The sequence below is a fragment of the Pagrus pagrus genome, assembly GCF_965226575.1.
Source record: "Pagrus pagrus genome assembly, chromosome: 11".
Taxonomy (NCBI): domain Eukaryota; kingdom Metazoa; phylum Chordata; class Actinopteri; order Spariformes; family Sparidae; genus Pagrus; species Pagrus pagrus.
In genome coordinates this window covers 4,644,467-4,671,125 of record NC_140195.1, presented here as the reverse complement: position 1 = coordinate 4,671,125, position 26,659 = coordinate 4,644,467, and the positions used below count along the sequence as shown (strand labels likewise).

The 26,659-nt window shown below is 45.3% G+C and overlaps 1 protein-coding gene across 3 annotated transcripts in view; it reads right to left on the bottom strand.

The window, feature by feature from the left end:
* The window catches only part of plxna2 (plexin A2), a 183,286-nt gene that overhangs the window by 19,675 nt on the left and 136,952 nt on the right, over window positions 1–26,659 (bottom strand). For all 3 annotated transcript variants that reach the window (XM_084365510.1, XM_084365511.1, XM_084365512.1), the window contains exons 18-26: window positions 20,406–20,645; window positions 18,868–19,011; window positions 18,081–18,315; window positions 14,969–15,111; window positions 13,339–13,607; window positions 3,773–3,839; window positions 3,421–3,567; window positions 2,607–2,766; window positions 929–1,032 (exon numbers count right to left, since the gene is read on the bottom strand). In XM_084365510.1, coding sequence (XP_084221636.1) covers window positions 929–1,032; window positions 2,607–2,766; window positions 3,421–3,567; window positions 3,773–3,839; window positions 13,339–13,607; window positions 14,969–15,111; window positions 18,081–18,315; window positions 18,868–19,011; window positions 20,406–20,645 — 1,509 coding nt within the window. The remainder of the gene's footprint in view (window positions 1–928; window positions 1,033–2,606; window positions 2,767–3,420; window positions 3,568–3,772; window positions 3,840–13,338; window positions 13,608–14,968; window positions 15,112–18,080; window positions 18,316–18,867; window positions 19,012–20,405; window positions 20,646–26,659) is intronic.

Genomic DNA, 26,659 nt, shown 5'->3' with positions numbered 1-26,659 from the left:
GCTATAGGAGGCATCGTGCTCACTTTACTGCACTTACTGCTACTCTTGAGACTGACAGATGCGATTGAAGACAGGGGGATACAGCATTGAGGTGATTTACACCATCTCCGACCAGGACTATGACTTCGGGGTCGAGAAGTCATGGATTGAGAGAGAGTCGGCAGCAGGTAAAAAACGTCATGTTGAGCTGGAACATTTTTCTATCTTACTCTGTGAGGTGAGGATTTATTTAGCTGAAACCAGAGGTTATTTTCTACTACCGCCTTTTGGCCGGCGCTGGTTAGCATGCTAACTTCAGGAGACATCTCTGCAACACAGTGGATAGATTTCTGACAAATCAACAGTATTGCTTCCTCACACTGTGTTGATGATGAAAGTTGACTTTTTGAATGTTTTAAACTAAATTTCAGGCCCTTTAAACAGGAGGCCACAGGTAAGCATGCACAGGACCTACAATCCTGGGTATGAATCGAGCTTTCGCATGTGAAAAGGCAGAAGGAGGCAGTCACAGCAGGACTAATTGTTGCCGGCGTGGAAGTCAACAGGGCAGAGAGAGAGAAAGAAGGAGAGAGACGCCGTCCTCCTGACTCGAGCAGCCTCATCTCTCCGGGGAGGAGGGAGAAGTGTCGGCTGAGATGCTGAGGGTTCATCTCTCCTGCCACCTGTACAGTAATTGTCCTCTATTCTGTCACTCGGATTACAGCAGGCAAGGGCATGCAAATGAGGAGCTGAAAAATTGGCTGCCTAAAAAGTCAAGAGCAGCAAACATCAAAGTTTGCAAAGGTGTGCGGTGCGATTTCCATAACAAAAGCCGCAGCCGGAACTGAACTGAGATGAGCCCTTTCCCGATAAAAAAAAAAAAAAAAGAAGTTTGAGAGTTAATTAAGGAAAACATTCAACTAAAGACTTTTTTTTGCCGTATATTTACCTGGTAGTGCATGAGAGTGTTGAGTCTCTTCCAGTCATTTTCTATCTTGGTGGTGATGTCTTCGTCCTGCAACACCACGCGAGCCATCCGACCCTGGCGCCACTCTGAGGACACAAAGACATCTCAGTCAGCCATAAAGAATGTCATTTGTCTTGGTTTCAGTGGGTAAGTTTTGGTATCATGTGTTTGAAGTACATATGAAACCACTATGTGTTCAAGACGCACATCTGCTTCGAATTAACATGCGGGCAAAGTGCAACGCTTTGGCGTGTAGAACCACTTCCCTCGCAGCGTCGCTGAAATAACCACGACTTCCTCGTGCCGCAAAACAAACTCTTAAAACACCTCTTTTCAAACCTCATTTACCTTTCAGTCAGTGGAACGTCAATCTAAAAGCCTCCCTAACAGCGCTCTCTTCACACATTACCCAAATAAGTAGATATCAGCAGCGGGCGCTCTTGTACGGCTCTCTGCATGCGTACTTCCACTCCCTGACTTGGATTGACACGCATCTTAATTAAACATTACACACGAACAATTTCAAGATGTATATGCAGGCAGGCTGCACGCTTTAATTGGTACTTGTGTCGTAGAAATGGCGCACCATTAGCATACGCAGCAGTCGGCACGTCAGGGTCAGAAAGAAGAGAAGAGTAGAGCAGTAGCGAGGAAGGGTGGAAAAGCGAACTATGAGAAAATCACCTCCTTTCAATCGAAAAAAAAAAAAAGAGGGGAAGCAGGGGGAAACAGGTGGGGGCTGTAAGCAGCGCCGGCGGAGGGCAGTGGCTGACGGCTCTTTGTGGGGTAATGAAATGATAATAGGGGTGTTGACGGGGGAAGTGGACAGCCATTGTTGCTCTCACGCTGGGAGTGATCATTGATTTTCTCCTCTGTTGACTGGGTTTTATTACTTGGTGCCCGTGCCAGGTGACCACATGACATCCCTGCCTAACCAACGCTCGACAGACAAAAAACAATAAAGTAGTCACGAACGAAGACATGCGAGGACTCTCACGCGGATGCACATATTCAATTATTTTTCAACGCGTCGGTGAAAGGGTGAGAATCGGACAGAAAAGAGCAAGAGAGAGGACAGCGGATGGACAGAGAGCCATATTGGAGTGACGGAGGACATGCTGATTTGCAGCGAACGGAGGGGGGGGGGGGGGGGGGCTTTTGTTCTCTACTGCCGGGAGAAAATGAGATAGACAGAGAAAAAATGGGAGGGAAGGTATGCACAGGCGAGAATGGAAGTGGCAGACTGCGTGGGAGTGGAGCCCGGCGTGAGGCTGTCGAGCCCGTCTGTCAGCTCTTACCTGGGTCAGCCAGACAGCCACTTCACAGACACAAAAACACACAAAGGCATGCGCACATCTCTGTCTCCATCTACCGATCTCATTGGCACTACCAAGCGGCGAAAGCAGACAGAAGGAGGGATGCGCCGCACACTGTCAGTCAGCGTGATAGAAGGCCCTGGCAGAAGCACACCGCGGCTGGCTGTGCTGCTGCAACACAGCTTTTATCACACTAATGCACTGATAATCTGTACACATGGTCAGGTTTTCTCTCACTGATACATTAATCTGTGGGTGTGAAGGACTTTACACCTGCCAACTGCATCTGTGAGCGCCTGGATTGCGTGTGCGTGCGAGTGCAAGCGAGTGTTTGTGTGCCATACCCAGGTCCATGTCGACAGCACGCGGCCGCTGAGAGTAGGGCATGTTCTTGTAGACGGCGTCGAGTATCTTCTCCTTCACTTGGGTGATGGTGTCGCAGTTCAGCACCTTCACTGGGATCTCCGGACTGTTTTCATTGTCGGGGTTCACACAGTTCAAGATCTGGATTGTAGAAAAACAGGAGAGAGAATAAGACGGCGGAAACGAGAATCTGGAGGTGCCCTGTAACCGACTTGCGTCCAGCTTGAGGCTTCGCCCTCATTAGAGTCTCCTTGGAGCATGGCAGGAGCCTCGAGAAACCATTTCCGCTCTCGCTGGCAACCCAAAATCTAATTTCACACCTTCGGCGGGACACCAATTTCCAGCTCTGCCGGGGTATTAGCACGTAATGAGCCAAATTCCCAGTCAGAGCAATCAGAGCATTGTCATGTCACATGCTGGCTGTGTGAGTGTGTCTTTTCTGTGTGTGCATGTGCGTATGTGTGTAGAGGGGACTGTTTAATGTGCTCCAATCTCCACAGCCGCCCACCCTGATGTTGGACCAACACTGAAGCCTGTGGGATCATTAGTTAATTTTCTTACCATACAGGAAAGAAGGAAACCCAGCAGAAGTCACAGCGATGTCATCTTAAAAATGGTACGTGGTGGAAAAGTAAAGTTGAGAAACTGTATTTGTATATGCTGTAATTTTGTGGGCTTTTGTGTGCCTGCTTGGCCGCGTTTCAACCAAAGGCACACCACTTTGGAGTGCGTGCGTTACGGCTCTGTGTGTGTTTGTGCAAAAACTTCTCGTGTGCCTTCTGGAGTGTGACTTACCAGGGTTTTGTACTCGATCTGCTGGCGGATGAGCTTGTCTTCACTCAGGGAGTAGCGGGCCTCTCCAGTGATGGCGTCGATGGGCCCCTTTTCCATCTGCTGCTTGATGGCGCAGTACAGCATGAACAGAGGCTCCCCAGCACACTCCTGCGAGCACACACACAGATTCACACATGAGAGAACTTCACAGCATAAACACTTAAATCGACCAAACTGCAAACAAGTCCGCATACTGTAAATATCTGATAAAGTGCGATCACACGTTTAATTTAGAAGCTTAATGATACACAGGATAGACTTATTTGTACAAGTAAACACATTTAGGTTCACATGTGTTGCTTGGTGGACTAACCTTGAGGAATTTGTGAAGGAGGAAGGCGAACCAGTTCGTAAGCATCTTTTCTGCAACCGACTCCGTCCTGAAATCACATCAAAAAACAGGGAAAAACAAGTTTTAACTCCATTCTTCCTCTTGATATTCCAAAACCCTTTCGATAATACAAGACTTCCATAATTCATGGGGTTATGTGCGAGACTTCGGGGAGGTTGTCTTGGCATCTTGCGTGCATTGCCTGCAACACTGTGGTCACAGTGAGTGAGCAGAACAGAGAGCAGCAGAGAGAGGGGGGGGGGGGGGGCATCTGTGTGCACATGTTAAAAGGAGTGTGTGCGATCGGGTATGCATGGATGTGAGGGTGAGCGAACGTGCGCGTGTGTGTGCGCGCGCATTCACGTGTGGCTGAACACAGCAGGACATCAGCAGCTGTGACAAGCCTCAGCTGTTGAGAGAGACGAGCGCTGTCACAGCCAGGTAACGCCTGATCACAGCCAAAACGATCTCCTCTCATTTCCTCACCTCCTCCCTCTCTCCACCCCGCTACCTCCACTGCCTTCCCAGTCAATCGCACACGGGAGGTGCGGCTCGCTGCTGGGCTTGATTGGGCATGAAAACACACAAGTGTGCAATGACCTCTTGACTATTTCTACCGCAGAGCGCACGAGAGGGGCTGCGTACACCTCTTTTTTTTTTTATAATTCCTGCTCGTGTCTTTCTCCGAATGCCAGGCTAACATCCCCCCCTTCTGCCTCATTAGCACCATCACGGAACACTAAAGAAACAGGAGTTAGATTAAAAAAAAATACCAAACAGCCAGGTGGGAATGGTTAACAAGCATGAAGCACAGATGAAAGGGTTAGTTCTGTGCAGCTCATGTGGACAGGCACCTGAGGTGAATAGCAACAACAAGCTCTACACCTCTTCTTGCTCTCTCGCCTCGTTCGCTTATTCCACGCGAGCCTGCCTGCAGACAGAATTAAAAATGCTCCCTGAAAAACACCAAAAACCAAACTGCTTTGGACTGAAAGTGGATTTTTTCTCCACCAGCCAGCTTTTGCTCCAAACTATCATCGCTGTCATTTCTCCCACTAGCTCCAACATAACTGCTACACACACACACACACACACTAATCACAAGTCAAGATGCCGTGGTGAAGTGTCCCACAGACCGTTTACAAGACAGCTTGCGATTGTCACACGGCCGTGAATGATCTCTCGTTCCCAATTCAAATGGCGACGCATTGAAAAAAAAAAAAGAGAAATGACCCTCTTACTGTAGCAGGAAATTACTGTGATTACTCTGGTGTGTACGATGGAGGGGGGCCTTACAGCGCGGCGTGCTGAACTGGGGATTAGCAGGAATTGAAGCAGCCAGGTATTAAAAACAAGCTAGAAGGCTTCCGTCTCCTCCGAGCTAAATAGTGCCAGGGATGATTATACCTATTCAGGCTCTGAATGGACCTAAAGGGAGATTATGACTATTATGGAGATAATTGCGTTAAGTCGTGTTTGAGGGCTATAAGCAAGAGTCTGGGACCGAAGCACGAGTCCCACAAGGATCGACTGAGCCAGAGGAGGTTACAACAGCTAACATTTTAGTCACCGAGACATGAAAAACACTGTCAGTCATTTTCTCTGTCTCATTAGACAACAGAGAGAGACTTCTTTGCTCTGTCTCACATGCAAATCAAATAACTTTTCCTACGGTTGCAGGACAGCGGAGCAGAGGCGATATTTTGTTTGGAAACGCTGTGCGGATGAGTTGTGATGTTGTCTCACACGCCTGGAGGCTATCCCTCTGCAAACGAGACTGCTGGCCAGCCTATTGGCAGCTCGTTGAGAGGATGGAGAGCAGGGTGACAGCCTATTTGAAGTGTGATGTGCCAGCGGGGTGAGAGGGGGGAGAGTGGGGGGGGATGCAGATGAGTTCACCCAGTTTCAGCGACAGGATGAGAGGGCAAATGTTGCTGGAAAGCACTCGGTGCAGATGTGACCGCATCCTTTTTTTAGGGATGGAAACTGATAAGATTTAAATGATACCAATGATTGATTTTAGGGCTCAAAATGTCTGCGAGAGAGCCCTCATGCACTCGATGATTTCACATTGGGACATCCGTAAGTCCTGCTGGACTTAACGGGAGCGCGCCTCAAAGTCTGAGGGTCTGTTGACATTGGGACTGGGCCCTTGTGAAGTTTCACAAGAAAATGAATTGATAAGCTCCGGAGGCATACGGTTCTGAATTTGGAACCAGTTCTTGAACCAGAACCAGTTTGAAGAACACAAAGAAAGAAAGACGCACAGATAGCATTCGCAGGCTCAATTTTTCCAAAGCCGAGCGACACAAAGTCGAAAAACACAATAAAGCGCTACAATGGCCGCCCGAGGCTGTATTTTCACGCCGCATAAACCTAAATATATTGTGGATTTTTTGGACTATACCCCAAATCCCTCTGTAATTGCCCTCCTTCCTCTACAAGAATTCACCTCTCTTTGCCCCAACCCCCTCCCTCCCATGCTTACCATGTGCCCCTCCCAGCTTGTATGAGACCGGAGTGTGTTAGAAGTTAATGGAACCTATTAAGCATTTTAATAAGCTCAGCAAGTCCCAAAGTAGGAAGTCAAATAAAGCCTTTTTTTTTTGTGGGGGCTGTGCTGACTCCCCCCTTAATATCGCTCCCTTTTGAATGTCGGGAGGAGGGGGGGGGGGGAAGCACTTTATTCTCCTTCTCCTTCCCTTCTTGTCCTCCTCCTCATCTGCCTCCACTTCCTCCTGTCTATTAATTGAGTTTCATTAATGAACATCAGGATTTCATTATCCCACATAGCGTTTAAGAGGGGCCCTCGCATCCCCCTCATCTCTGGTCTCCTAATGGCAGCGATGGCGGAGGAGGGGGGCATATTAGCAGGCGGTGGAATGTCTTTCAATGAAACTAATGCCAAACACAATACTCGCTCTGTTAATAACTCTGTACTCCATTGCTCTGCATGGGCGGAAATCTCATTACAAAAATGCTGAGGAGAAAAATAATACAAGATTGAAAAGTCTCAAGGTGATAGAAGCAATGTTCTGTGATTCCATTAAAAGAACATTATAAAGAAGATAAAGAAAGTGGGTGAGGAGGAAAAAAAAATTAAGAGGGGAGATGGAGAGAATGGGAAGCGGCTTGGTTATACAAGAATGTTTCTGGTGGGGTTCATCAAACACCAGAGGAGTTCGGGTTATAATGGACAGGCAGAACCAGAGGGCAGCGCCGTGAAATAATAACAGACATGATGACTCTGTCGGGGGAAAGGTTCGGATGAGCGCTGGAGAGGCAGAGCGAGAACATATTTCACTAATGTAGCAAAAACACAATCCAAACACCATGAGGTGCAGCATCAGTTCCACTTAGCTCGGCGGAGAGTGAAAAAAAAAAAAATCAAACGCACTGTCAAAGCTTAGATATTGCTTTTCGAAAAGCTTTTAGGAGAATGTATGTGTCTGTGAGCTGAAATCTTTCCGTATCAAGACAAAGAAAGCGGGGAAAAGGCATCTGAAATCTTTAAATACCAAAGAAACGTCTCACAAGAGCATGAGTGCACCCTTCAATCAGGATCTCCAGGAACTTCACCGACTGGAGATATTATATCTCTGCTACATAAAGGTGGGGTACTGTACATGCTGTGATTCTTTCTGACTGGTGCGATGGATGGTGGAAAAAGGGGATCGAGCACTTAGCAGAGCATAATGGGAAAAGGAGTATGTGCCACAGAAGCACAGCCTGATGTATACAAACTGCCCTCTGGCTCTCAAACACATCCAGCCCACCATTACACTCCGAGCCAATGACACGAGCCAACGCCTGACGGGTTTGTTGTACTCTCCGTAACTATTATGTAGTTAGCTACATCCTCAAATAAACGCCGATGATTTGTTTTCCATCCTGCTTAATCTGCCAAGAGGCTTTTCACATGCATTCATTTTCATTCTATAATATACCACTTCAGCCCATTCAGCCTCGTTCGGGAAGGGGACAGAGACTCAAATGAATGGAAATTGAACGGCGTTCGAGTGAAATGCATATTTATGACCCTACTGTAAGCGTATTGGGTGCTACAAAGTCAGCAAATGTACCAATCAGATGTTGGCAGACTCTACGTGCAGAAGAGGGATGTTGTTTTAACGGCCGCTTTATTCGATCTACCTTTAGCCCTGAAAACTAGGTGAGAGAGCCGCGTTCCTCATCGCTTTTTTATCACAAATCTGAAATTATTGGAGCCATATCTACAGTTAGGACTATATATTTATTAAGCCAAGAGAGGAGTGACTGGAGACTGATATGAGTTCATCTAATATTATCATTCCCAATAAAGTACAGATAGTACATCAGCAATTAAACACTCAAATATGAGAAAAAAAACAGCTATCAGGAGATAATCTGCCCGTGTGAGAGACAGAGTGCGTGTGCGAGGAATGCAGAAATAAAAAGGCTTGTGCAAAGCATACGGAGACGGTGAGAGGCGGGCAGAGATGCACCGTTAATGTTAATCAGAGAACGAGTTTACATGCAGCATCTTCAGCGCGCTGCCCACGTAGCTCCGAGATTTCTACGTGGAAAGCATTCAGAAAACTCGGTTTAATTTGTTGAATTAATAAGCTTATTAGTTGTTTTAACTGTAGTTCCGCCGTTCAATCCCCCGCCTCGTCTGCATCTTCCTCACTCTCAACCTTTCCCCTTCGTTTTTCTTTTTTTTTCTCTCATCTTCCCTCTCGTCCTCTCCTTCCCCTCTGTGCTGTGGCCGGCGGTGGCATGGTGCTCCATCACTGGAGCTCACCGCAGAGAACGGGGCTCAATAATTAAGGGCGCCTTGCTTTGTTGGAGCGACCACATTGTACCGCTGCTGAGTCCCTCTGCACCGTGTGCACATACCGGACCAACACTCTCTTATATGCACTTATATACTTACACATACTTTAAAGCTTTAAGGCTACACTGCAGAGTTTTCATCGTAAACCAACATGGTTAAAGCTCCCCTTCGTTCAAAATGTGTCCTTCTTGTCCCGTCTGTTATGATGTACGTGCACAGTTTGACACCAGAAGGCTGTTTTTTTCTGTGCTCACTGAAATTCAGATTTTAAGACGTGAGCCTACGAGCGTGATTTGTGTCATCACAAATAGTTTGGATCCCAATCCTGGTCCAGTATTTAACTTGTGAAGTGGAAACTCGAAGCCTGAAGCCCCCCTGAAGATAACTGAACTGAAAAAACTTATCAAATCCGTGTGAGATGAACGTTAAAACATGTCTGGAGGGGATCTTTAAGGTGTTGTCTCCTGTCAGTACTTCTTTATATAACAAGTAGTTCTGAACAAGCGATCTGATTGGTCAACTAGACATTTAGGACATGCTCAAAACAGCATGAGAGCACACCTTTCCCCTCAGCTACATGAGCAATTACTCCACCATTACCATGCCAACATTTTATCTTCAGTTATGAATAGGTTTACGGACTTCTGCGCATCACACTGATGCTAGTAATTATGGTAAAGCAAACCCTCTTGTGTAATATTAAGACCAAAGCCAATAAACAAATTTACTTCACCAACAAGTACGGCGTGTAAACTATTAAGAACTTGAAAAAGTCTGCACACTGAGGCTTCCTTTGGTTCAATTTATTGGCATATCCACAAGCAACATTTGGAGCAAATCCTCTGCTTCAGAAATGTGAAGAGGGAGATTAAAGCAGCTACAGTGTGCAGACAAATTTTGTTTTTTCCTTCAAATTTTTCACATTTTCATCTTCTATTGGTCCAGCACCTTTAAATAGTTTCAGGATCTGTTCTACGGGTATGATTTGTCCCTGACACTTCCACTATTTACTCGTGTTTGAGTAACACTTGCTATAAACTACAGCACCCATGTGTTTGAGGAAGCTTTTAAGTCTTTTATTTCGATAGTAAGTATACGTTCATGACTTGTTTTTAAAGATTAACCTCTTCAGTAAGGACAGTTGGGTTTGGGACTGAGTGCCAGTGATGACCACTCTGGGGAGGCTGGAAAATAACTCACTCTTTTTACGTTCTGGTCTTTTCACAGCTTTCATCGACAGCATCCAGCCTCATCCTTTAATAAACAACCATTTGGATCCATCGTACACATTAAACTTTAATTACTGCAGATCAGTGAGGGAACATGAGGTTAACAGGCTGAGATGCAATGACAGATGGACCTATTTTTGTATCTTGGTTTGCAATGCCTGGGCGATTATGGTCCTCTCTTACAAAAAAAGGTTGAGCACGCTAGCCGGCGAAACACATTCACCCTCTGGAGGAAAGCATTCAATGACAGCTGAGCGAAAGCGAGAGCAGCAGAGCTCTTCGCCGTGACTCGAACATGTCTTGGGATGCACTTTAAACCCGCTGTAATATAAATGAGAACAGGAAGAGGGTTGGCTGACCTGGAGGTTGCTTCCTGTATGTTGCCCTCCTCTTGTAGCCATGTACACTTGGTGCAGGGACTGTAAGCTCACTAATAATTCATTGAGAACAGCATTCAGAGTGACCCTTGCTTCTACTAACCTACCGAAAGCACACTGGATTTCAATAAAGACAACGCAGCTTTATTCACCGCAGCAAGCGCATTAGGATAGTGTAGACTGACACATCACAAACAGATGTAAAGAGACACATTTGGACACCATAAAACAGTACAAGGATCTGTTTACATGGTGGTAATCCATTAATACCAGAAAACAGAGGGGTGTCTTAGCCAACGTAGCCAGTTTTTCACTATCCTATTATATATGATAATGGACTGAGGAGAGCCGACAGAAAAGACGACAGCACATAAAAACGGCAACAAAGCGCAGGCCGGCAGCCTCTCTCCGCACGCTGCACAAACACAATTACTGCTGAGAGACGTGCTCAATTTGACTATCATCACAGACATGTACGCATGTGTGTCTGTGGATGTGTGTGGGTAAGCCGGCTGGCTTGACTGTCGGCTTTTCTCCAAATAGGCGATAAGGAAGACAACAACAGTAAAGAGCCATGTCAAATCGATAATCCCTTAAATTCTTCAGAAAAAAATGGGGAGTGAAATGTAAAAACTATAGGACATTTAGCCCTCCGGGGCTGCGGCGGCAGGACCGGAGGATTACGTACCACCGTGTTCCTCATAAGAGAGGATAATGAAAACTTCAGAGGTGACGCGGGGCACCGCTGTCCTGTGAAATAACAGCTTAATCCAGGTCCATTTGATGCTTTGTCACTTTAGTCCACTCCTCCGTCTTTCAGCCTCTTTCTCTGTTTGCTTCTGTGTGAGGTCTTCTTCTCCCGGGCAGGTATTTACTCTGACAAATAATGTGGGTTTTTTAAATAAAGATAAAGTGGTGCACTGGTTAAATGGCTCCATTTATATAGGGTTTTTATCCGACTTTAGAGCGCTTTAAAGGGATTGTCTACTCATTCACCAATTTACGATCTAACGAACAGGGTCTGAAGATGGGGAATGATCGGGTTCAATTGCGATTCAGTGGGTACAACCTGAGTCTCTTAAATTGCATCGTCGTTTCCTTCACTTGCCTCTTTTCTCGAGTCTAACTCCCTTCCACCGAAGGATGCATCAAGGTGCACCATGCAGGAGAGAGGATACAAGAAAATGTGTTTTAAGAGTAATGAGACGTTCTTTGTCTCTGAGGCGAAGCGACGTTCAAATGTGCCAGATACAGGGGCAGAGTATTTAATCGTCGTAGAGTTCAGCTGAGAGTCTTCTGCTGCTCTCGTGTGTCACTCATGTGTCACTCATGGCTCCTCAGAGATCCCTCGTCACCCCTTGGAGCAGAAATAAGAGCTTTGGGACGGTCTGAAGGATAATGAACCAGAACAACTTCTGGTTCAAGCGTGGATCAGGGAAAAGATCAGATATCACTGGGGGATTCGAGACGTTCCCAGTGTCTTTCGCAAGACCAGTTCAACAGGTGAACAGTAGAGAAAAGTTCTAGTTTTCAACCTGCCGACTGGTTTGGGCCCTTCATGTGTGGAGTTTGCAAGTTTTCTCCGTGCCCGTCTGTTTTCATATCAGGATTGATGTTGGCAGCTAACATTTCTGCAAACCACTGATACGTTCACATTCGTGCGTGTCAAACGTACCATATCTGCACTCCTACAATTCATGGTACCATTACTGGTTTATGACCTGACTTTTATATCAGGAGGTGGAGGGGAAGGTGGTGGAGTTACAGGTGAGAAGGCTGCCAAATGTTTTTTTTTTTTTTAGGAAGACCGTGGGACATCTCCAGCTGTCTTTGTGGTGGTCAGAACAGGTATTTTAACACAATTATTTCCTAACTCTAACCATGAGGACGGCCTAAACCTAAAACCCAGGGCTGAAACATAAAGTCGCAACATAAATTTACACTTATTCTAGCAAATGGGTTGCCCCACGACCCCTCAAAGGAAAAACCTGTATATTTAATGGATAAGGGAACATTAAGGAAACACATCAGAATAAAAGTGTTGTTTTAATGTAGCAGCTGCCTGTTACCATAATCAAAATTGTGCTCAGAGCAGTCAGGCTTTCAGAAAGCCTCTGAAGAAAAGTCTGCTTTTCACACTCTGTATCTGTTGACCTAAGTACCGTCAGTCCTTTAACCTCCTTCAATACCTACAGAGCCACCAAAAGCATCTGAGGACACATGGACAAGGACTTAGCAGGTGTTTAAAGTTTCAGCACATCACCTCAACTCCCCCGGAAAACAATGTATGCCGGAGACACAGAGAGGGAAAAAAGTTCAAATGAACCCGCTTCTGAATGTTTTATAGAGAGCCCGAGCCTGGAGGATAAGTGAGACTGACATCGGCATCGAGGGCGACCAGGGAAGAGACGTAGCGCGCGAGAGAATACAGAATTATGCATAGAATCCGGAGGTTTGTCATGATGTTCGGAGCGCGTGGCGTTTATGACGGCGTACTGTAGATGTACTGTAGCACTCATTACAAGCCTTATTCTGCGAGGCGTCGCAGGGGAAAATCAGGATGCATCCACCCACAAGGAGGAGAGGGAAGAAACATACAGCCCTGAGATCAATCCTCATTCATCTGTCTATATGTATCAGCATCCTCCTACAGCTGTGTGCTTCTTTACATGCTTTTTAAATGAGGACTGTGTTTTTTCAGCGTGACTCTCCTCTGGGCACAGAATCATATAACCGGATAAACAATAATACAGTATCCTTCTGACTGGAATTAATCAAATCAAATAAGTGAAAGCATAGATCATACAGTGCTGCCGAGGATTAAGAGATTTACTTTAATGTGATCGTGTATCATTTGTTTATATTGCTTCATGTTAATTTATTTGTCTTTGTTCTTTTTAATCATTTCAATGTCAAAAAAAGGAATGTCAATCTAATTAGTGAATAGGTTTTTCTTTGTTTGCTTTAAAGAGCTTTGAGGATAATATTTACTGCAAATCAAATTCACAAAGTTTAATTAATACATTAAATAAATTACTTTTAAATTTGCCCACCAGCTGAGCCACGTCCTCACATCGCTACAGGACATTTTACGCCATTCGTCCGTCTCCTCGTGTGCTGTGTTACCTGCGCAGCAGCAGCTTGGGGTGGTTCTTGCTCTCCAGGTTGCGGTCGATGAGGTCCGACAGCAGGTGTTTGAGGACGTCGGTGGCGTACTCCAGGCGCCCTTGCAGCGCCGTCATGATAAGTGAGGCCACGTTGCCGCGGTCCCTCATGGAGAACGAGCGCTGCATTTCCAGCGTTCGGATGAAGGTGAGCAGGAACACTTTGTTGTTGATGAGCTGGCCAAACAGCTTCAGGGCCTTCTCCACGTTCTGCTGGCCATTCCCTGACACCTGGGCAGAAGAGGGTGGGAGATTAATGCATGTTAGAGCTAAAAGGTTTCCAGCAATACTTTGAATAAGAAATGTTCAGTAATAAAGTTAAATGCTAATTTGCTTGGTGTTTCTGTGTTTGAGGTGCTGTGTCCCCTGTTCTTGCATCAGTGTTTGAGAAAAGTGAAGAAGTACTACACCTTTGTGTCCCATTCATTATTTTCTTTTTTAACCCAGCCCAGTTAGGCCAACATACTGTAACACGCTGAGGTAGTGTACAGCAGTGAGCTGAACGAGGGTCAAATAGGATTGTTGTTCCTTGACTTGCATTTTGACCTTGTCTCACACAAAATAAAGATTTTTTTCCAAAGGCAACAAAAGCCTCACTCACGTTACACTCCTGGCAGACACAAGTTTCCACTCATGGTGAGTAACTGAGAAGATCTTAATCAATTATTGACCCAGGTCAGTCGGAGTTAGCTGCCATTTCACTTTCAAGGCAAATGTCAAAGAGCTTGCCGGGGTAAGACGACTCCAAAGTGACAAAACTCTCTTTTCTTTGCATTTGTTTGCTGTTTTTCAAAAGTTTGGGCTCTTTTGATGGAAAAACCTGTGACACAAAATGTCAAGCGCATTGCAGCTCACTGAACATCCTTGTACGAGACACTCCCTTTGACTTCCACCACACAGGGCCGAGCCTGTTCGAACTACCACCTCTCTACCTAACCATCCCACATCACACACAATCAACAAATAAATTGGTTGACCTCTATCATCCTGAATCTCTTTATCCCTAATAGTTTCATCCTCCGGACTCAACTCTGTGTGTTCCAGATAAAATAAACTCATTCCCCGGCGCCACTCCGACCCCATAAAGAAGAGCGAAAAAGTGTTAACCAGCCAGTTTTTCCCCCAATGGAGGAACCCACGGTCCTGCCTGAGGATTGGGAATTACTCAGTTCATTACCCCTCATACTGCAGCCACTGGTGGATGAAATAGCCATGCGCTGGGACCCTGTTTTCCATGAGGGAGCTTGCATGTGAGGTGTATATATACATACGTACATACGTACTTGTGTGTGTGTGTGTGTGTGTGTGTGTTGCTCAGCATGATCGGCTATATGTGTGTGTGAGACCAGAGGGGTAGAAAGGATAAGTAGCACACTGGTATCCTTCCCCCCTCGAGCACTTTGCCGCTTATGGAGGTTACCCTGCAGGGAGAGTGGTGAGGGCAGACACACTCTCCCACTCTCTCTCTCTTTTTACCTCGGTTTGACTTCCTCTTGTCTTTTCTCACTACATTTACTGCATATACTGTATGACATCTTCCTTCCAGCTTCTCTCTCTCTCTTTCTTTCTCCCGTGTCTTGCTCTCTTGTTACCTCCAGTTCTCTGAGGACAGGATGATCCTCTATGCCGGGGAAGAGGACCCTCATGGCGTATGTCTTGTAGTCCAGATGTGGGATCCCAGCTCTGTCCAGGTCACTGGTCAGCTCGTTGATGTCTGTCTGCAGCTCAGCAAAGGCTGGAAGAGAAGGAGGACGTAAAAATGAGAGACCAGTTAGAGGGAATACTTGCAAGACACGCAGTGTACGAGTAAAACAGTTCTTTAATCCCTGGGGACCAAATACGTGAATCCTTCTCATCTTCATGGTGTTTACTACTGTTATGATGAAGCTGACAGTTAAAGCCCAGGATAGTCTTCATGTCAGAAACTCAATATTTCAAATCTCTCCCTTAAAAAACACAGACGCGCTCCCTCTCACACACACCCCTCCCTTTTTCTTACTCATTTTTATCTACCAGCCAGTAAATTGGCTGTAGCTAAGGCCCCAAAGAGTGTGTGTCATCTCAGTGTGAGGCTGCAGGTGAGCACTAGTTAATTGGCTCCATCCTGACTGACTCCTGTTCAGGCCCACGGCTCTGTCGAACTGCTTCGCCGCCCTTGGGGAGGCTCCCCGTCTGCAGCCTATCACAGGAGCAGCAGCAGTCCCCTAACACCCTCCTCAAAACTCCGCCGTCTCCAACTAGGCTGAGCCCTCACCTCCTGGCCCCCTCTGCCACTCCTGGGTTTACACACCAACACATGGGCTCACAGGGGCGCGTGGAGTATATACACTCATAAGGATGAACCCAGGTACCCAACTAAATCCACCCCGCGGGGCAGTGCACTCCTGGCCACTGCTAATGGTTAAAACATTAATCTTCTCCTTTCCCAAGGCTGCCTGTGTGTGACTGATTCCCCCCCTGTTTGCCTGCTCTGTCTATCTGCCTGCCTGTCTGTCTGACTATCTGTCTTTCTGTCATTTGACCACTCTGGAAGTTTGCTGCAATAGGATGCTGCATAAAAACACCAGGAGAGGCGATCAGGGGTGGCTGGAGGAGATAAATAATAAGGTCCACTCTAGCTGATGAAATCCCCTGAATGCTGTCAAAACTCACTTTTGCTGTCTCAGTGATTGGCTCTCATGATGACATCAGGGGCCAATCAGCAGTTTTTATTTTAAGCATTCAAATAAAACTCAATGCTGCAGCTAGCATGGATATCCAACCTCAACCACGTGGGCCGGGCTCGGACAAAACTTTTAATACACATGCTGCTTACTGCCCAGTTCTGTATAAATGTGTGTGTAACCAGAGGCCTGATCTGTAATCTAGTTGCAACATCGAGCGCTCTTATTGAGCTGCTGTAGCTGGAGGTCAGCCTGACGTTATCTGCGGTCAACCGACTGGGCAGAAGGTCAAAGGTCATATGGACTACGGCGCCGTCTGTTAACCCTGAGCCACAAGGGAGGGGTGCGACGCAGCTGTGTGTTTGATACTGGCATTGTCATATTTTGGTTTTCTGCGATATAGATTGTGATATGAAGAAAAAAAATCATCTCATAACTTGAATGTGTTTTTTCGGAGATAATTAATCATACCACAATGATTGAGGTAATTTTGTAGGGGAGTGCATTTTTATTAAACTTTATCAAAATCAGTTGATAACCTGATGAATGATTGTGATTGGTACCTTGTAGTCTTTTCTAATGAAGCTCAGTGTAAGCTCAATCAGGAGGTCCATCTTTTTTGCCCTCATGCACCTCACTCTCTCTGCCTTTTCTTTCTTAATCAGCTGACTTTGGGCATTTTGTTTTCTCCCTCCTCATGCAACTGACCAGATTTTGCCAGGATCACTATCAGCCAATCATGTCACTGCGGTCAAACTTTAAATCCGTTCTCCTCCCTGCTGCTGTCAGCGGTCCACCCTGTTCTCCTCCAGTTCTTCACATCCAGTGGCCAGGTTGAGCTCACCAGAATCAACTCCACCTTCTCATCAGATCTTCCAGCACCACCACCACCACCACCACCACCACCACCACCACCACCAGTGTCTAGACTCCATCGAGGGTTTCCTATACTTTGCGCAGCTTCACCACCTCTGCAAGTATGATGACTTCACGATGGAGTCCAACCGCCAGGGACTTTTACGTTCTCTGATTGTGCACATGGCAAGAACATTTTTATTGTTGACTTAAAATTAAGTTTCTATCGATTGAAATACTGTTACAGAGTCTCTCTGCCCCTGCAACCAAGAACCCTCAAATCAGACTGAATCATGTCACATCAGACTTCTCTTGAAACTGTATATTTTGTAGCCCTTATTCACAGTATTTATCTAAAAGCGTTCATACATAACTCAATATTGGAACATAGAGCGCTCTTGGTTGGGCCGCTGTAGCTGGAGGTCAGCCTGAGGTTATCTGTGGTCATCCCAATGGGGCAGAAGGTCAAAGGTCAAATGGACTATGGCGCCCTCTCTTAACCTTGAGCCACAGGGGAAGAGTATGTTTCAAAACAGCTGCAGCAGCGGCACTGACAGCTTGGGATAAAGTGGCATTCATTCCTTTTGCGGGGAACACGCAAACACACACAGAACTCGACGCAGGTTTAAAGACACACAAATTGCATCAAAGATAAACGTGGCATTACTCCTGTAGTTAAGACTAGAATAAAAATGCACTAAGCGTTAGCGTGTCTCTCGCTGGGAGGAGGTTGAGGTTACGCTAATGAGAAACTCTGTATTCACGTGTCAGTTTGTGTGCGACTGTGTACCCAGCATGCAAACTAGGAGGCGGTAAGAAACTGCAAAGACTCACGACATGACTAGACGGGTCACAGTCGGGGTTAACTGACTTAATCTGTGTGTTGTGACATGTAACCAGGATGACTCAGTGACCCAGATTTGAAGACATTTTCACTGCATTATTTAACACACACAGATCACCAGTGATTTACTTACTGTACTATGTGCACATTCATGCCTGCTATGTGATTACAGTCTGCACTATTGAAATGCATTCACCAGCCCCATTCAGCTACATGAGTGATAGAGCAGCCTCTAAAAATACCGGCTGCAAGTGGAATATTCCAGGCGAAGTGGACCCGTAATCACCCTGCAATTTGAAGTCCAACAACAGGCACCGCTGACCACAATATTCTAATACTAACCTTCTTTGCACTCGAGGGCGACTCGTGACTCCAGGTTGTCCATTTGCATCTGCAGGCGCTTCAGGGTGAGGTCATTTTCTCGGGACTTCCGCTTGTAGGCGATGAGGACGAGGATGACGATGATGAGGAGGAGCCCTCCGCCGGCAGCGATGCTGACGATGGCCGGAAGGGTCAGCAGGCTGTCGGACATGATGTGGACGGCGCCGGGGGAGACGTGGAGGCCGCCCACCTGAACCTGTGGAGAGACGCAAACACACACGATCACAAGGAATCTTAAATCACTGCAGTGTAGAAGATCCTTTTAACTCAAACATAAAAGGAGAACACATCATTTGCCAGAGCTTCTACAAAATCCAATCACTGGTCTTGAGACCTTTATCACGTGATACATAGCGATGAAGAAGCTAAGACTCAAAATCCTGCCAAAACATAGTTAACTATTTTGCCTGCTGAAACTGATACTGAGTGCAAACACACGCTGCCACCTATGCGCTCACGTTTAGAGGGAAATAGTCCGGGGCTTGCACTCAATAAGCGAGCAGACAACTAAAAATAATTGCAGTGGATTCTGGCAGAACCTTTTGACAGCGAGAGCACACTCATGCTGCTCTCCCTTTGACCCGTTTCCTTCAGCAGAATGAACAATGATGAGAGCGCGAATAATGGAGTTGAGGGGCCAACTATTACGAAGACGAAATCACAAATACGTGGACGGATGGCAGCAGAGTGGGAGAGAAAGTTCGGAGGATAGACACACCAGCAAACACGGACCATTACACATACTGACCATGACTTTGTATTGTCCGGTGAGGTTGGGCGGCTCGCACAGCAGCTGGCTCTCAGACACGGTGACAGAGCAGGGAGTCTCTCCTATCAGCACAGTGTAGTTAAGCTTCACCCCTCCTGACGCCGGGGGAACAAGGTTTCTGCCCTGTGGGCGCGTGGAGATGGACAGCAGGGTGCGAAATTAGAGAGGAAAACTCGGACACACAAACACACAGCTCAACGAAGACCAGACAATTTTAGCCACAAAGCCAGTATGTCTCCTCAATAAACTGTAAATTACATCCCTACGTTTGGGCTCAGCTGCGGCCAAATGTGACTCCATACTGAGATCAAACAAGGCGATGCACTTCACAGTGGCGGTAAGTGGGAACAGCTGGCAATCAGGACAAGGAAATAAAATATATTCCTCAATGAGAATGAGAGCACATAAATGATGTATTCTTAAGCTGATTTTGATCAAGACAAAGAAACAATTATGGAGCAAGAGGAGGAGTCGGTAGCATCTATTGCAAGTTTTAACCAAATTTGGAGAAAATCTGTTAAAAGAAAATGAATTAATGCTAAAAAGAATATTAATGCTTGTTTCTATTTCTGTCCTTATGCATCTATTAAGAGCCGCTTCATCGAGAATAGTAACGCTGGCACGAATTCTCCAGTGGGAACAATAGTGGAAGAAGAGGAAGCAACAAGATGACACGAATAAAGGGGTTCCTTGGAAGAATTGGTGGCAATTTACATATATTAAAGGAATCCTTTTATGCTTTTTCGCTTTTTTCCTTTACTGTATATAGGCTCTTGGTGCATATTATTTGACCTTTCATGACCTTTGCACACCAGAAGCTTCTCTCCCACAAAAATAACATTGCTCCTCACGTTCCTGAAACACCTCATCAGTAGTCTCACCTTTAATTCTGTGACTTCTTGACATCACACTAAGTCACCATATCACACATTTGCTTAATTTCATACCCAGCAGGTGGTTTGGCATGTAAGAAATAATTAAGTAGAGCTGCTCTGTTGTTGTTAGCAGTGACCAATCAGAGCAAACGGGATATTCGGGGGGAGGGGCCTTAAAGACAGGAGCTAAAACAGAGAGTAGTAACTGGAAAGAAAATGATTAACCTGAAAATTAGAATATTAAGTCTCCTTTAATCACTTTTTTATAGGCCACATGTGAGCGGATTGGAACGTGAGTAAAAGCAGACCTTCTTCATCTCTTTCTGTTTGTGTAAGTCCTTTAATGTTGTTGGACTGCGGCTTTCTTTGTGCAAAACTTGAACCTCAAACCGTGAAAAACAATGTAGAAAAATTAGATTTCAGTTTGTTTCATGTATTAATGTGAGGAAGGTCACATCAGATCTTTTTGGAGCCATGAGCAGACTATTTTAATTTTTAAAAAGCTGCTTTTTTTGGTCTCTTCAGCAGAGCAGAAACAGCTGATCAGTCCTCCTGTGAGTTACATGTTCGCTGAGGGTGCTGTAACAAAGTAAAGTAAATGTTCTTTAGATTTCAGTGCGTACTGATCTGTATTTCCTGTACCTTGAGAATGATGGGTGAGCCTGGTTTCTGCTCCAGGACCCCAGAGGTGCTGAGGGGCTCAAAGTAAGGGTTTGGGTAGTAGAGGAGGTTGGTGTTGTTGTAGACCAGCAGTGCCTGGACGTTGTTGAAGATGAACCCGAACTCGTCGGCGTGCTTCACCGTGTCCAGACCCGGGTGGTACTCTGCCATCAGGGAGGGAGCGAAGCAGCTCATGCTCGTGGTGTTCAACACTTTACACACCTGGGGAGAACAAACAGGATAAAACATCAGGGGAGAAAATCCACTTTTTGAGATGCTATTGGGGACGTGCTGCACTCTGCGATCATGCACAGCCTGAGCACCCTGAAATGAAACAAGATATGTGATTCAGTCATCCAGGATAAACACAGACAGTTCAGCACAGCTTAGCTGTTTGGTTTTCTTTTTCCCTGTCTGGGAAAAATAAAACACAACAAAACACCAAAGTTTTTTCTCTTGTAAAGCCCTCTGTTTGTTATAGCCTACAGTGTGATCTAAACTGAAACACATTGGTATCAACATGAACCCTGCAGGAGGCTGTGCAGTCTAATAATTGGCATATAAAATCCTCATTCTTCTCAGTGAAAAGGATTTATTGTGTGTCATTAAATCCATCTCTATTGGAAAGGAAGCCTCCATAAAATCGAAATAAATTGCTGCTACTGCTTCCCTGAAAAACACTGGAGGACAACAACCACAAAGGATGGAGGCAATGCTCCTCTATCTCCTCAGGTGGAGGTTGAGCTATGGCTCTTTTATTACTTCTCTCCAGTTTTCCCAGATGAGAGACCTGTCTTCCATCCATCCTCCCCGGCTCGGCTCTAGAGGGAAAGGGAGAGAGGATTGATTGCTGCACAGCACTCTGCTCAGAGAGGTTTTTATCTCCGTTCACTCCCTCCCAGCTCTCTCTCTGGGGAAGAAACTTAATTAGAGGTAAATATCATCAAAGCTGGTGAACGCTAGCGACTACCACGCCTCCTACCTGTTGTCTGCTTTCTCGGGGAGCAAGCCAAGGAGATCGATGCAAACTCATTCTGCGGAGGCTACACCAATTGTGTTTTGCCAGCATGGTGCAAGGTGAGTTGCGGGAGTGTGACTGCAGAGGTGGAAGGAGGGTCTGGCCTCTTTATTTACTTTTCTCTTGGATGTAGACTACAGAGTGTTTGTATGTTTTCAGCTTGAGAGCACTGAAACTAAACGTGAAAAGACATAACGATTCAAGAACTTGGGAAAACTGTGTTTGTGTGTGACTTTAGGCTGTAACTAGCAATTATTTTAATCGTCTATTAAATCTGTTGATTATCTTTTTCTTAATTAATGTGAATTGTTTGGCCTATCTAAGGTCCAGCGTGTAGGATTTAGTGGCGGAAATGAAATATAATACCCGTAAAAATGGAAAAGTTCTCATTAGTGTATAACCACCTGGAACTAAGAATAGTTGTGTCTTTGTTCCCTCAGGATGAGATTTTTTTTATATCCACAGATGGAGCAGGTCGTCTTTCACGGAGTGGGCGGCGTAGCCAAGAAAGGACGTAGCAAACGCCAGCTCTAGAGAGGGACTTTCACGTTTTTTAGTAAGGGGGGAGTGAGATGAGTGGTGTTCAGTTAGCTGCAACCACACAACTTGATGCCACTAATTAACTTCCAATTTTCCTAAAGTCAAAGGTGATTTTTCTCAGTGTTTGTCTCTGTTTGTTTTTGTGGTGGTTATGAATATCTTCCCTCTATGATAGATATTCTTGTGTAGTGCATTTTATATGTATAAACACATATATTAGTGAATTGTTGTTATTATGTCAGTGGGAGACTGTTAGGTGTCATCATCAGTTACTACATCTTTAGGGACAATGTGCAACATTATTTTTGAAGTGTACAGTATGTATATGCAAATATTTTTGTACTTTTGCATTCTACTCATCACAGACTCACCGCTCATGTGACTGTTCTCGTGCGTACATTAGCTGTGCGTTGTGTAGTGGTGCATTAAATCAGCGGGTATAGGAGCCCTGCGGAGAGCAAGCTGCTTTTTGTTTCTTGTTTTGACTGACCGAACCCAAAATATGACGCATGCAATCATACAAAGTAGAGAAAAGCAGAAAATCCTCCCATTTTCAGAAGCTGAAAACAAGGACATGTTTGGTATTTCTATATGAAAAATGATCAAAATAGTTGCCGGTTCATTTTCTGTCAATCGATTAAATCACACTAATTGCATCAGCTCTACATGGCATGGCTTTTTAGGGAAATCAGGTCTTATAGATGAAAGAAAATGTGAGAAACATATAGAGAGATCACAACTGCAGCAGCACTTGTGACTGGAGGTCTGACCTCTTTAGACTTTACTTCACTTCTCTCTGTACCTTTGAAGTAGGTGAAGCTGTGCTATACGTCCCTACTCTGCTTCCTACAGAAACATGAACAGCAAAGCACTTCTAGCAGTCTGCAGCTGCTCTACAAGCCTCCATGCTCCGTAGTAGCTTTTCCCTGGTCTTGTGACATTTTTCCTTTAGTATTCACACTCTACACGCTGCAGTAGCAGTGCATGAGAAGAGCGAGAAGATAAGTCCTTTTAAAAATAGATAGCAAGAGCAAGATAGGACTCCTGACATACTTTTTGCCGGGTTTTTAGGTTGTGTATATGCATGGGCGTCACTTGACTGGAAGCCAGAGGTGACGAACAGACTTTGAAGAGCGTTGCTCTAAAGTTATAAAAGCCATGGAGAAAATAAGTAGTAAAATAATATGTGATAACATTGTTGTTCACAGTACAACACTTAATACTTTCTTGAAAATATAGTGAATTACTAATGAATTAATTCACTTGTTCTTGTTACTGTATATATAGGCTACAGCAGTTGCAGCAAGAATAAATCACATTAATTTAATTTTAGCCGCTATGTTCTCGAGCTCATTCTGAGAATGAGAGGGTTTAATGGAGGAAAGAGTTCAAGTAAAGTCAGACACGGGGCTACTTTCTCACTGTTGGCATGGCGACATGTTATATAGACAGGCCCAGATGCTCCGGCAAGCGTCCTCGTGACAGTCACGTTGGAACGACGAGGCATTTGCAAGTCAACTACGGCTCTGACTACCATCTGCTCTGCCCGAGATGGATACTGTGAGGTTTTTTTTTTTTTTCCTACACACTGTCCTCACTTTCTCTCCTCTTACTCCTTCTCTCTCTCGTTTTTTTCCCTTCTTCTTCTTAAATAAATCCGTTCCTTCGCTGAATCCTGTCAGTACAGAAAACTGCTGCTATCATGTCGGATGTTTTTCAGGCGCCGCGGCAGCGAGTGTGACGTGTGTAAATCCAAGGCGACGAGTGAGTAAACAGTGACGGGTAAATGGGGCGTTTTGGGATTTGATAAAGGGAACGGGGGGTATCTGGGTTCCTCTGTGGGCGGGGCAATAAACAGTATTTCAAATAACACTTTTGCATGGCTTCTGCCTTCCAATAGATGTATATTAAGTACTACTTTATTAACGTACACTGCTTTCTTTTTACACTACAAAGGATTTATGAGGATTACAGGATTTCCAAACGCTCTACTGAATCGAAAGATTATTTTCTACCAGTCCGTCTTAGCAGAACGTTACAATATACAGTCGTGACATTACACAACTGCATGTATTTCTGCTCTCTATCGCCAGCTCATCACAATGAAAACAAATTTCCTGCGTATTGCCAAAAAACAGAGTATATACAACAACAGTACATCAAGTCCTTTAGGCCATGTGGGGGAAAGAAAGCTACACATTGTTCAGCATTGATAAAGTGAATCGAGGTCAACACATAGAGAAAATAATTGGAATCTTGGCCTCATCTGTCTTCTTTCTCTACTGCCGGACGGAGCCGGGGTGTTTTAAGGCAGTAACACTCCAGCCCCTCTGGCTGAATACATTACCATGATCTACTGTGCTGCTACAGCCCACTCAACCATTCAAAGGTCTCTGGCCAGGAAAGCAGCGAGAGAGAAGCCAGAGTGAGAGAGGAATAAAGGATAAGATGGACTGGCTGTGGAGATGTGCGTAGGAGAAAATGCGGAAGGGTCACCGAGTCAAAGGTCATCCCGAGGCTAACATTGGATAGCTAGTCACTGGCACTTCCTGTACTCTGTTACTCCTACACCGTGTCTATTTTCCTGCCTCCCTGCCTGCTCGCTGGTCCAACTAACTTCTAATACTGGTGTTAATTCTAACTTCAGCGCCGATCCGCCCATACAGGATCTGCGTGTGGCATTTAAAGATCGTGCAAAGCCTGAACCAGTGGTTTTTCTGTGCCACGCTGGGAGGGGAGATATCATCTCCTGTATGTCTTGTGATGAGGGTGTGACTAATTTCCAAACATCTTCTGTAAAGCACCGTCTTAACAAGTGGCTCTTCTGCTTTTAAAGTCAGTACAAAAGCCACACGACAGGGATGTCAAAGAGGAAACAGCAGTAGCCCTCCAGACTGTGGACACTCAAGACGCGGTGATGATTTAATGAGGCACTCGTGACGCCGACGCTGTTGAGATGTCTGGCATTGGAAGAAACATGCATACAGCTGAGAATACAAAATCAATATAAGCATGTAAACTGTAAGTTCTGAGCATCCATTGTCATTGCCCTGTAGTGATGATGGGCGCCTCTACTCCTCAGTGTACAAGACAATCAGCCTGATTGGCCTCGATGTGATAGGAGCCCGGCACACCCATGCTGAACATTTTCATTCATCATCAAGCAGCTGCAAATGCACCCGACGTGCCGAGCCTGACACTCAGTCCAGACGTGTTAAGTGTGGCAAATACGGGGCGAGATGAAATCTTTCTGGGACAGGGAAATGTTCTGGAGCTGGGGAAAATAACCCTTTTAGCTTTAATCAAGATTATGATAAATGTTTCAGTCGTGAATCCGGTGACAGATACAGAGCATTTCACAAAGAAAATTGTCCTTTTTTTTTTTCTCTCCCTCTCTCTCTCCCGGTTTCTTTGTGAATCCGTGCAGGTGACACAAGGGAGGGAGAGAGGAGAGGCAATTTAGTGGGAGACAGGTGATCATTTGAAGGCTGCCTGACAGACAGCAGCTCTTATTGCTATAGGCTGCTCTGCTGTTTGCCTTCCTCCAGCGACAAAAGGGGAAGGGGATAGAGAGAGAGGGGGGGAGATGGGATGAAGGATGGGTAATTGTAACCTTAGCATTTAATAGAAATTCATTCTCTGTGGCTGTGGGGCCAATCAAGACGGTGACACGGGCTTCTTTTTTGCGAGGCGCTAGGTGGGGAGTTGGAAGAGACGAGGCACGCTGAAGATGAACAACTCTCTTTCAAAAGCCTCGGCAACTGACAAATCAGACAGCACGGCACCCACACACATGAGTCAAATCCCATTTTGCCAGGTCTCCAGGAGTCTCTCGCTATGTTTCTTCTCTTCTCTAAACATAAAAACAGCACAGATCTGTCTTTTACTTGTAATTACCAGGGTTTCATAACTCACAAAGGTCTTTTAGGGAAAAGGTGTCCTTATGTGAGGATACATTGCAGCACGGAAAGCCCATGGCGGAGTTATGATTTTAGCAAAGGAGCTCGAACTAAGCAATTCAGACACTTAGGGCCAATTTTAGATTAAAAATGTCAGGGATGGGAGGATGAGGGGAGGAGGCATATGGGGACAAATCTGTGCAGAACTCTACAAGTCAGACACGGCACGAGATATAGTTTGTCACAAGTTAAGGGCTGCACGATATGGTGAAGAAAACAAATAAATCAGATTGCGATTATTTTTGACAGATGTTAAGACTGAAATATCGTATGATTCCAGTTAGTGGGAATAATCAAATTTCAAATTCAAAACCTACTGAAATCATGAGGATGTCATTTGTCAGAGGCTGTAACAAACAAACATGTCTTCTTACATTTGGAGAACAAAATGTGTGGGTCAGGACGTCTCTGTGGCACGACATTATAATTCTGTTTTTGTCACATATGACCTTTTATCAAAAAATGGCAGCTTCTGCGATTTGGATATTGCACTTGGCCATATTGTCATTTGGATAGTATTTACAGTAGATCACCTGTGAAGCTCTGGATCACTTGTTTATTTTCTGTTCTACAAAAAAACATGTGTAGCATGTCAATAACAGTAATTAAGAGGTTATTGAGGGAAAAACTCTAGTAGTTGTAGAAAATGGTCATGCAGAATGAGGCGCCAATAAGTGCTTTATAATGACTAAAAAAGAGCCAATATGCAGTGATGGAAT